General features: G+C 33.9%; 1 protein-coding gene and 1 non-coding gene across 15 annotated transcripts in view; both read right to left on the bottom strand.

The window, feature by feature from the left end:
* LOC105336025 (piezo-type mechanosensitive ion channel component 2) overlaps positions 1-12,599 on the bottom strand; it is a 49,132-nt gene that overhangs the window by 31,763 nt on the left and 4,770 nt on the right. For 3 of the 14 annotated variants that reach the window (XM_066079905.1, XM_066079911.1, XM_066079906.1), the window contains exons 5-20: positions 12,253-12,295; positions 11,256-11,714; positions 10,742-10,901; positions 10,359-10,466; positions 8,691-8,705; positions 7,379-7,609; positions 6,849-7,106; positions 5,962-6,097; positions 5,537-5,608; positions 3,991-4,047; positions 3,201-3,227; positions 2,132-2,271; positions 1,789-1,937; positions 1,170-1,316; positions 862-956; positions 239-390 (exon numbers count right to left, since the gene is read on the bottom strand). In XM_066079905.1, the coding sequence (XP_065935977.1) occupies positions 239-390; positions 862-956; positions 1,170-1,316; positions 1,789-1,937; positions 2,132-2,271; positions 3,201-3,227; positions 3,991-4,047; positions 5,537-5,608; positions 5,962-6,097; positions 6,849-7,106; positions 7,379-7,609; positions 8,691-8,705; positions 10,359-10,466; positions 10,742-10,901; positions 11,256-11,714; positions 12,253-12,295 (2,249 nt within the window). The remainder of the gene's footprint in view (positions 1-238; positions 391-861; positions 957-1,169; positions 1,317-1,788; positions 1,938-2,131; positions 2,272-3,200; positions 3,228-3,990; positions 4,048-5,536; positions 5,609-5,961; positions 6,098-6,848; positions 7,107-7,378; positions 7,610-8,690; positions 8,706-10,358; positions 10,467-10,741; positions 10,902-11,255; positions 11,715-12,252; positions 12,296-12,599) is intronic. The other 11 variants (XM_066079908.1, XM_066079919.1, XM_066079918.1 and 8 more) reach the window with 9 other exon arrangements.
* LOC117680804 (U1 spliceosomal RNA) lies at positions 12,366-12,529 on the bottom strand. The gene has a single exon (XR_004595723.1). It is a non-coding gene; the product is annotated as a U1 spliceosomal RNA (small nuclear RNA).

Below are 12,599 nucleotides of genomic sequence, written 5' to 3'. Positions count from 1 at the left end.
GCATTTACGTTTACACTGAACTTTTTCATTAAAATTAAAGCATAATGACTAAACAGCAACCAGTTATCATCTTGTAACTGAATTTTTGTTTAAAGATGCTTAATAACATAACAATTAAATGAAATACCAGATGACAATCTAATTTCTCTCAGAAAGTCAAATCAGTATTAGCAAGACCAAAACTTCACAAACTGCTATGTATACATTAACAAAGAATGACACCACCAACAATACTAACCTCGCTGACACAGACCATGAAGATGGTGAAGAGAACCACTTTGACAAAGTGGACCTCCAGTACCCGCCACAGGACGGTGGACACCTCCGCCCACACCTCGCTACACTTGTGCCACACGGTCAGGATGTATAGCTTCACCTTCTTCCTCAGTCCTGGCAAAAAGTTACAACAGATTCTGAACAAAGTCCTGACAAAATGTTACAACAGATTCTGAACAAAGTCCTGACAAAATGTTACAACAGATTCAGAACAAAGTCCTGGCAAAAAGTTATAATAGATCAAAACAAAGTGCAGGTAAATGATCAACATATTATAACACACAGAATCTTTGAAAAATTCAATAAATTAGAATTTCTTTTGATGCATGAATCAGATATGTTTTCGAATGTTTATTGAATCCTTACTTTAAATAGCAACTTGACAATATACCATGCACAGGGATGTTTAACACTATATTGATAGATTTGTAAAAACAGTATATACAGTTTAGTGACTTGTTGATTACTTTCCTAGCAGAAACATATTTATTGCAGAAATAATACTGAACCAAAGTGGTCTGATTAAAAAAACATAGAAATACACATTCAGAGCATATAATGACTAAATACATGTTCATCTCTTACCTTTTTTAATGATTGGTGGTTCAGAATCAGTAGTCTCCCCTGCAGTGTCTGTCATTGTGTTAGTAGCTGGCTGATCATCTTTTTTATCTTCATTTCTACCACAGAAAAAACAAAACATATAAACCTAATGTCACCATTAAAATCAATTATTTCAATGTGAATCTGTTGTTATATTTTGATAATTAGATCTACATGTAACTAATGATTAAATCATTATATATTTTCACATGGATTCATCATGTTGTACATATACACATAGAGTTATTACAATTTTTTAGCATTCATCTACTATGAGTTTGCCAGCTTACTTGACATGTTTGATGTCGCTAAGCCTGAGGAAGGTGGCATGGAAGTAGTGGACCTGTAGAATGATCAGAATCAGGAAGCTGGTCGGAGTCAGCAGCTTCACAAACAGAGTGGCCGTGTTAAACTGCTCCAGACCGATATCTGAAAGTCTGTAATACAAACACAAAATATCAAAGTACTGAAATTTCTGATAGTTTCACAGAATGGCTGTATCTAACTGCTCCAGACCAATATCTGACAGACCGCAAAATGAACATAAAAAATCAAAGTACTGAAAGTTCTGACAGCTTCAGAAACAGGGTGGCTGTAACAAATTGCTCCAGACCAATGTCTGAAAGATGGCAAAATGAACACAAAAATCAAATTATTGAAATATCTTAGAGCTCACAAACACATTGGTTGTATCAAATTGCTCTACACCAATGTCTGACAGTCTGTATTACAAAATCAAAGTACTGAAAGTTCTGATAGCTTTACAAACAATATTGTTGTGTCAAGCTGTTCAAAATACTTATAGTTCTAACATAAAATGACCCCATATATACATGCATGTAAATATGCCAAAATACCTTTATCTTTTTATATATTGTTGTATTGTTCAACTTCAATTCACAGACTTACATTTCGTCTGAGAGTCCTGTGTTGTTTTGCCAATAGCTTGGGAAATCTTGGAACTGATATGTGTAGAGTATTATCAGGATACCCATAGAATAGATGATAATGACCCACCAAAACACATACACAGAGGCCCTCCATAGAGTGTAACTCATCTAGCAAAGGAACATAGTGCAAAATTAGGATTTAAGGATAAAGCTTATGAAACAACATGATTATGATAATCTCACTATTGCACTTTGACACTGCATAGTAAAAAATGTACTAATATCTTGACACAGGACTAAGTACAATACTTAACCTGGTTCTAGGTGTATTAAATTTACATGGTTGCAGATGTATTTTTTACCTGGAAGGTCAGCATAAAGAGGAGGAATAAGATCAGGTAGATAATCCTGTAGACAACTACTTCCTGTATAGAAATCAACAGCATCATCCCAGTGCACACAAATATCCAGTACTTGGACAGCAAATTCCACACGTAGACCCCTTAAATATAGGTAGTGGACTATATCAACTAGTCATATTTTTGTGTTTGTAAAAAGTTATATCATTACTATACCAACATTACTTAATCACAATTATATTGTATTAGCACAGAGAAAATTTTTCTGTTTTATTTTTGACCTCATTAATCACTGAGCAAAAAAATAAGAGCAATATTAAATTTGACTTTGAAAGGTATGCTATGAGACAAAACCTTCTAAATGTGTATATTTGGGCTTAAAAAGGAGGCTTTAAGGTGGTATGGGACACATCCATATTGTGGGGTTCTTTCTATTGAAATAAACAATAAAATAAATTAAAATTTTTTGTTCTCTCCAAACCAATTACCCAACAGCGTAGTGCAGCGGATTAGAGCATAACCTACAGATCTGTAAGTCATGAGTTGAAATCACACTGTGGATTTTTTTTTAATTGTTTTAAGTATTTTGATTCTAACCTACTTTTATCCAGAGTAATATTGACTGGTGTCCCATACCACCTTAAATAACTCTGTATGTAGTATCAATATATACAAACTGCAAAATCATTTTAGAGACACGTAACATCTGATTTTTAATATACACCAAAAGATAAAAATGGTAACCTAATACACTGGTTAAAAACCTATATAGTAGTTTATATGTACAATTAAAAGCTTGTTGTCAAAATGTTAAATGCATCATATATTGCAAGCCCTAGTAAAAAGAATCCCAAAATTGTTGCATTCAAAGTAGATCCACTCAGTTGATCATTCAAAGGGGTGCAAATAGTCTGTTTTAATCTTGATTTTGTTCAAGCAAAGTAGTCAATTGAGTAACAAACACTGTTAGACACCATACATGTACTAGGACAGTACTAAGACACTCGCTCTGTTTGTTATTTGGCAATGTATGTGTGTTAGTACAGGCAGAACATTTAGCAGCAAGGTTTACCAATAGTTCTCACTGCCTCAGAATGACCTAAATACAGAAAAAGTCTGTTCATTAATTTTCTTGGTTTCATTTTTGTTTGCAGTACACATTAAATTCCATGCCTCATTCTGTCCACCTGAATCTAGGTCAAGATTGGATTGCTGAAATAACTATATAATAATTCGATAGCTATATAACACACTCACACAAGCAGAAATTAAAATCATCATGTATTTTTTTTATCTAAGTGTGATTGTTTGAAAGTGTTTTGTGATGCAAGAAGACATGTCTGAAAACATGGTCTATTAGTACACAAGCATGTTAGTGTCCTGGAAGAAATACATTTTCATGAACTTTTAAATAAAACAAGGTACTGCATACAGGAAAATCTTCGCCTCTGTTTTATTTTTGCCCCCTTTTGCCCTCATCGGCGGGTGAATTTAAGACTGGGTGAATTTCAATGTCTCATATTATATCTATTTAAACACAATTCTGTCAAGGCCAAATTAAGATGTAGCAAAATTGTTTGGAAGTGTAAAAGGGTGAATTACAAAGGGCAAAAATAACACTGTATACAGTATCTCAAAAACTGCAAGCGCCTTCAATAACGTTACGTCTATTTATTGCAAAACTTGTGTTATAGTCATTAGTTTGTTGATAAGGTAATATAGGCTTCAAATCATGAGGTTTAAACTCTAAGAAACACAGCATAAGTCTAAATCATGCAAACCTGCAGAAGAAGTCTGGTTAAAAGATGCTCAAATAGAGTAAAAAGTATGACAACTGAAACTAAACGAGGGTTTAGGCATACCTATGAGCTTGACTGTCTGACCATCATATCCATCAACCTCATCCAAAGACGGAATGTCTACATGCAAAAAAATTGTTACAACATCAAAGCATCAAGCCAAAGGAAAAAATAAAAGGACTAAAAATAAGGAAAAAAAGTTACTAAAATTAAAGTGGTCATTTTTGTTTAACATGCAACATAAAACATTTAGTAGATATATGAATTTAGTATCTAACCCCAGGATGTAACAATCCAAATTATTTAAAAAAGCAGTAATTATAATGGCAAATGAAATGTTTAACAAACTGCCTGTGTTCTTAATCTTAAAATTATTCAGAAGCACATGTTCATGCAAGATTCATGATATAAGAGGTTCACCATTCTTCCCCAATTCTATCCACATTGATAAATAAAATTAAAGTCTGGCATGCAGTCTGTTCCATTTTACGAGATGGTGGATCATACATCATGAATTTTTCCAACATGCATACATTTGAAAACAGGAATGTGTATAGTATTCAACCTCTCATGTCCCAGAGTTCAATATATGATCAAGCAAGGGAAGTAAACTATGGTTCAAAAGAAAATGTACCTCATTCAATACAACAAAAGGGAACCGGACTTGGAGGGAAGACTACAGTGCTTAAACTTGAAACACTGTTGATAAATGACACATAAAATATGCTACTCATATGCAAGTTCTCATTTGATATCCCATTTGATTGCTGATATCTTGTAAAACTTTTTCCTATATTTCTTTAACATTGTTAAGATGTACCAATAATATCACCATTACTAAATGAACATTTCCTTTCATCTAGATCTGTGTTAAGATTTTTCAGCACCAGCTTGCAGATTTCTTTTGAAATCAGTGTTTCAAGTTGGCTGTTGTAATAATGCAAATGATCATTAAAAACCCAAAAGAAACAAAAATATAAAAATATGCATTGGTACCATATTCATCCTACCAAATGTCCCTGCCTTCATAAGCAACCAATACCCTTTTTTATCAACCTAGAATATGGGGCCTCCTACTGTAAATACACATGATACCATTAGGATAGTTTTTTATTTCTCTACTTCGGTTCCCTTTGAGAAAGTTAAAAAACAAAGTTGACCTAGTTGCATGTAGTATCAACAAAGAAATAATTACCTTCGACAAAAACATTTTGCTAATCACAGTTGCACAGTTTTGGTCTTTTTAATTTAATATATCATGCCTGGCAATATAAATTTTTGGAATGATCTACTGAATTTTTTATTGGAATGACTGATCTCATTCCTATATCTTGTCTAACAAACTCTTTGGGTTATAACACATGCATTATTTTTGTGTTAACTAAACTCCCTGTCAAATGAAACTCTTAATGTAGAGACTAAGCCACTTTGAAATGAATATCAGCTGGGGATGCCTTGTCACACAGACTGACCTAGCAAGATCCCTATTTTTTTTAAACATTCTAGTGCCTGGGGCACATAATATGATGAATATGGTATACCATAATTTAAAGATTCCCAATTTGGTTTCTCCAGCACCAATCACACAATTCTTTACATGGAACCTTACACTTTGGTGACTGAGTTATGTCCCACACATCCTCCTCCCCATCCGACATCTCCCTGAGCCTAATCCAGCCCTCTGTGTAAGAAGCCTGAGTGTTAACAACAACACACCACAACACCTACATCTCTAACACGGTCAGTAATGATGAGTGTTTTAGTTATCAAGCAAACTCAACCCCCACCAACACCACATTGATCTAATCTTGAGTTACACCAATATTTTTAACATTAGATGATGTTTTTATGACAATCACTATACACCACATTTATTCCTAAATATAAAGGAATACATACTATGGGTCAATCTGTCTAAAAGCAAATTGGTTAAAGTTGTATGGAGGAGTTTACAATATCTATCATACATGTGTGTATATAATGTACTGTTTCAGCTTTTGTTTTCCATGTAGAGATGCAGCTCTGACAACTTACTGAACCAGGAGCCGGGCGACACCCCCTCGGAACTGAGTGTTTCCATGGGAACCTGAGAGTTGTCTGATGACCCTGATAGCTTTCTCTCTCTAATAAACTGTCTCATGGTCAGCCAGAACATACTGGTGAATAAGATCTGGAAAATTAAAGGAAGAGACTATCGTTATAATTTTTACACAATACAAAGCACACCATCAATACAAAATGAAATTATTTATCATTACTTCAGTATATCTGTCTTAGAAGTTTCTCAATACACTAAACTTTTCTAAATTTTATGCATCAAATGTATAGAAATTCATCAAAGGACTATATATGATATGGGCCTAAAATAGCCCCCTAAAATGAACATCATCATTTTACTATAATTCTTTGTTTTCTTAGTACAGATATGTATGTGATGTGTTTACATAATATTCATTTTGGTTCAAGTGCCCACAATTTAGAAATTTGACATCGTAAAGACAACCTTTTCACACCATTTTTGCATTTTTAGCAAAAAACTGCTTGTTTTCGAGCAGTTTTTCCTTCCAAAAACATTGAGCGCATACTTGAACAAACAAAATATTTTAATTAGAGATGTATCTAGCCAAGACTAATAAGTGACAAAAAAATTTCCTTGCTTAAGCATCAAGAAAAATGTCAATTTTTGGCTGATTTTGATTGAATTATAGAAATAGCATTACTTCTGACGTCATATACTGCCAGCAAGTGCAAAAAAATCAAATAAATAGATGAAAAATATATTTAACATCAACTCCTCTTAAAAATAAGTTAACATTTTATTGTACCCAAAACAATTAAAAAAGGCGAATTATGGGGGTCAAATTTAACTCTTATCATATATAGTTCTTTAAGTCTTGTTTCTGTGTAGTATTTGCATTTACTTGGAGTGCCAGCTGTAAACAAGGGTACTTGAACTTCTTGAGTCCGATCTCATCCAGCTTGATTCCACTACTTTCCTCTGGAAGTTCCTTGAGATTCATGCCATAAACAAACTGAATGATGAGTAGGACCTCCCCATAGAGGACTACAGCTGGGGAACACACGAGACACGCCTTCCTGGACTGAGGGACCATCCAAATAAAACAGGCAGCTAACAGGAGGACAAAGGTCAACCAGCTGTGGTAGGTGATGCTCCAAGCCTGCAACATCCACATGAAACATAAAACTGTTTCCAATACAAAATGGAATTTATACATTAAACCCAAATGATATTTTTTTCTACTTCTTTTCTTCCCTATACCAGAAGCTGATATTTCTGACTTAATTCAAAAGTATGAAAAAAAAATTTAATAACATTGATATCTCAGCATCAAAAGTATCAAAGCATAGATTATATTCCATGCATATTCCAGTTTATAAGGAAGTCCTTTCTAAGTCCTTATCATTCATTTATTATTAAACAGAGCCCTACCATCATTGCTATGAGTGATAAGACATAGCTCTGCTTCATGATGTACACAAACAAGGAGACCACTGGACTTCTCTTGACGTGGGGCTTGGTCTTCTTTGGTTTGGAACGAGTTGAGCCTCCATCTTCTTCGTCTGAATCCAGCATGGTGGGCGAATCATCCTTATTGCGTTGTCTGGCTGGTTCTTCTGAGAATGTCTCGTAGGACTGGTTCTCTCCAGCATTTACCAAGCTCTGTACAAGTAATGATGAAACACTTGTGTGACCATTCAATTAATATGCAGCATTAAAATAGACAAATTAACAAAAAATGTAAGGTGTAGAGATTTTAAGAAATATGATCTCATCATCTATTCATATTTAGGAAATAAAGTTTTAAAGATCCCACAGAAGTCCAAAGTATGATGTTTGAAGAACCGGATTTAAAGATGTAGAGATTATATAAATCTATAGAAATGAAAATCCCAGTGCAAAGGTTATAGTTCATCTTGATGGGAATAGACATTTACATATCATGACTTGAAAAAGACTTTCTATAAAACTTAGGTAAAAATGGAAGCCTTTGTCAAGTCTCTTTGGGTTAAATGAGATGAACAAAGTCCTACGTATACATGTAAATGCCTATAGAGGGTGTTCCTGAACCTCAGTATTTATGCATGATTTAAATTACAATGCATTTCTCCCTTTTCATATTGCCAATTTTTTGTACTTCAAGGTGACAATGCTATCAGTTTCTTTCATCTTTCATCAATTTTTATTAATCAATAATTGTTCAGCAGTTTCAGCTCTCTAGTGCCCTGTTTTAAAAGTCAGAGTCCATCATATCACAATGAAGAACAGTTATGATGTCTAATTTGATCCACAAGTATCAGAATTAGTATTAACATCAAGAGCAACATTACATACTTTGAAACTTTATTTGAAAATTTCTGGAGTTGTGTTAAGAAAGGTTGGTATGCAAGTTTGCATCATAAAGACTTCATCAGTAAAGAGTGAAATTTTTTTTTTGGTATTTGTAAGGGATAGGCTGCGCTGGCAATATAACAAGGACATTACATCTATAACAAGACGTCACTGTGCAGTTTTCCATATATTCAATTACTACAACTTTGTCTTTTTCTTATAAAATATTGAAGATATAGCCTGAAAAATCATGCATTTTGTTCACCCAGTATTTGGTACTGAAGAGAAGCTCATTATATATCATAATATTCTTCAAACATTGAATAGAGATTGTACTGAGAACATCCAAAACAATATGCTTCAAGCTGGCATGCATTCAGAGAGTGCAAAGAAAACAAAAACAAAAACTTGCATTTCCTCCTTTAACCTGGCAAAAAAAGTTGCCTTCATAACTGATTCATTCAAAGAATATGTAAAAAGCAACTATTAACATTCACAAAATTTTAACCTAATAATAGGAAATAAAATTTGAGAGAGCAGTGCACATTAAGAAGTGAGAAACAAGAGGAACCAGGACTGAATATTTGTGTATACATTGAGTTTACAAGTATCAATTATGCTTTTGAAAAACAGCTACATACCAGAATTTCATTTCAGAAGTGAAAATTGATTGTTCCGAGTACAAGTAGTTCAGTTAAATTTGGATGAGTTTCAATACACATCTAGAAGTTACATGTACATATGTTGGAGAGTTGGTGGAATTTCATCCTGTTTCTTTTCCATGTATTTTTTCTTCTTGCAACTTTTCATGCAATGTGTGCAACATTTTTTTTCTCTTCATAACATATACATATATGTAAATTGCAGGATACAACATTTTTGATAACGACACAAAAAGCAAATGAAAACCATTTTGCTATATAGCTTAAATCTAATATAATACGTAAAAGCAAATGAAAACATATCATATGTAATATAAGGATGCTAAAAAAGGATATGTGTTGCATCTAAAGCTTTAATTAATACACCATAAACCAAATATAATTGTATGTGTGTATTCTCTATAACTTGAAATAACAGTGCATAAGTATACAATACATGTAATTACATGTAAATGTGTATTCATTAAATTATATTACAGCGAATTACAGAATACCGGTAGAGTTTTCAATAGCTTGTTGGATTGCTCAATAGGGTATTCAATTTGGTCAGCAAGGTATCACATCAGGTTTAAATCTAGGTCCTGTGGTTACTCAAGTGTAGATTGTTATTTTGCACTCAACCCATTCATTTTACACAAAGAAAACCTCTAGAACACTCTCTCCTATTGTTAGCTATTCTATTCATAGACTTTTAAAAAGAATGTTCACCTGGACAGCACTGGACTCTATAGAGCATCAATTCTGCTTGGAGTAATTTGAATTTTGTTTTTCAAAAACAGTTTTTCAAAAATGGCAGTTCTGAAGTAACAAACAAAAGAGAAAAGCATAACTTTAAAAAGTTGATATTTTTCCCTGCAAAAAATCATTAAACATTTTGGTTCCCTGATTCCTGGTTCATCTTACAGCACTAATACAGGTAATTTTTTTGTGCTGACTGCTTAATTAGTTCAGACTTTTAAAGCAGAAATGTAGGATAACAGAGAGAAACAAAAGGGCTCAATTGCAAAACTTGCAAATGTTAACCAGATTAACTCACTCAATTGCTGTCATACCTGAGTAATCACATGACCTAGATTTAAACCTAATGTGATACCTTGCTGACCAAATTGAATACCCTATTGATCAATCTAGCAAACTATTGAAAACTCTACCGGTATTCTGTAATTCGCTGTAAACATATTCTTTATTCTTTTAAAACATACATGCTAAAATTAAAGTTGATCTTATTTTTTCTGGATTTTCAAAATATATCAGGCAAATCTTTTCAAAGTAAGTTTTCCTCTCATTTGCTCTTTGCATGTCATTCAAAAATGATTAGTAATCAAGCAAACATTTCTAGAAACTGAAGATAACAAGCCAAAACAGAAATAATAAAACAACAGGTCAACGCCACAACTGAACGTTAAATTCCACCAAACCTCGTCTTGACCATCATGTTGCGGCAATACCTCCCGCTCAGACGGCTTTGGATTTCTTCGCTTCTTCTTCTTGGGAGAACTGGTTTCTGCATCAACAACATCCTCTCTCTACAAAAACATGACACACCAAGCCATGCATATTAGGAAACATGTATTTCAGGCTTTACTAGACAAACACCAAGATTTTAATGAAGCTCATTAGCTTCGACAACACATCTAAAAATATCATGCAAAATTTTGTGAACATGTATGCAATTACTATGCTCAGAGGAACATCAAATGACATGATAAAAGTATTGTTCACAATACTGCTTGAACTTTAGCTCATTCTACTGAGGAATTTAAAATTGTTGCAAGCACAACTAAGCACGTTTTATGGATACCTTAGAGTTTCTCCAGTATCTAGTTTCAGTGGCCACACTGATATAGAGAGCCAACAGAAGGGGTGGGTTGACAAACAGTGGCCAGTTTGAAGGTTCATGAAACTCCACAGACCAGGGTTTGCCACAATCTGTCTTTATGACTGCTGTTAATCCAAGAATCCTATAATTCAGAAGAATTTTTTTTTCAATTAATAATACTAATTACCTCCATTTCAAATACATATTTACTATTTCTAATTATTTAACAGTTTCTCAAATATGTGTTATTACCAGTCAATAATTGAGTTCTGAAGCTCAATATTTAAGTGGTCATATTACAACACCAGAAGTATTTGTTCGTCAGAAACCCTTGATATCTTGACTTTGATCAACTGTGACTCAACAAGTTATACAGTATTCAAAATTGAAATCTGTTGAATGCCCATTATAAATTCATACTTCTAATATATAATACTACTAAATATTTCTGATTGAAAATGCTGAGCTTCAAGGTAGATATCTATTTTTAGATTACCTTGCCCATAGGGATGTTCTTGAAGGGAACCAGTCTTCTTGGAAAAGTTGCATTTGGTACAAATGTAGAAATAGCAAGTGTAGTCCACTCCATATTAAAACACAAATTCGGAATATAGAAAATTTCTTTCCTAGGCCTCGATATAATGACCACCATGTTGCAATATACAAAAAAGACAAAAAGTATGCAGCACTTGCTAAAGATGGTACTATAATGCCACATGCTGCTAAAAATAAAACGTCAATAAACTTCCCCACAAACAGTAAGAAGTTATGGAGTCTGCTGGCCCTCCTCCTTCGAGTGACGGATTGTAGGGAGGGGACGTCCTCGGAGCTTAGAGTGTCCCTGGATGGACTGAACACTTTGTAACACACAATGAACACAAGAATGGCAACCGCCAGGACAACCACATCCAGGACAACCAACCGCAGAATGTGAATAAACGGGACACCGTCCAGTCTGCAAACACCAAAATATCACAGTAAAGATGCATTATTGGATAAATTTTGTATTATTCAATTACACTGAACATTTTAGATGCAAAATACATGTATTACTTAATATTAACAGTAATCTCTACAAATCTATTGTAAAATTACTGCAGTGTAAAATAAAAAATCTATGGTTGATATTCACAAAATACTGGTGCAAACATGTGACATAATGATGTTGTACATTTAAATGTATACGTATAACAATATACTGTAAACAAACTTTTATTCGGGTGCAAGAAATTTTCACACGTTTTGCAAGAGCAATGTTGGTGCAAGAAATTTTCCCAAGTTTCACAAGAGCCTTGACATTGCAAATATTTCTAGCCATAAACCAGTCATTGCATGCTGAATGGCTTTAAAAAACAACAAAATTCTTGACCCAACAATTTGTCGCCACAAACCAGTTTATCTCCAGTGTGCAAAATAGAGTTGTAGCAAATAAAAGTTGGTTTACAGTAGTTATCACCTATCAATTGTTATTATTAAAAACATTAATCCGATACCTTTCAACAGCTATTAGCCTTGCAATTTTTTCATTGCTTGAACCTACAAATAAGTAAATTACTGTTAAGTCAAGGAGTAGAGAGAAGAGAAAGATACTGACATTGGTTTTGATCAGGGGTTAGCGCGAACGCAGACCCCCACACTAAAAAATTACGTGCCCGAGTAACCCGCATTTGGGGTTATCGCAGACTTCAGCCAAACCGGAGTGCAATGGTAAGGCCTCGATCTGGGGGAACCACCTTGCTGATCATGGTATCCCCTGCACCAGGTAAGTATGAATTGCTTGGTTCTGGAGAAGGGTTATATAGACTGTTTACTAAACTGCAATATCATGACAGACTATTAA

The sequence above is a fragment of the Magallana gigas genome, chromosome 3, assembly GCF_963853765.1.
Source record: "Magallana gigas chromosome 3, xbMagGiga1.1, whole genome shotgun sequence".
Classification (NCBI taxonomy): Eukaryota; Metazoa; Mollusca; class Bivalvia; order Ostreida; family Ostreidae; genus Magallana; species Magallana gigas.
Note: the sequence above shows the minus strand (reverse complement) of the source record. Positions and strands in the feature narration are given on the sequence as shown.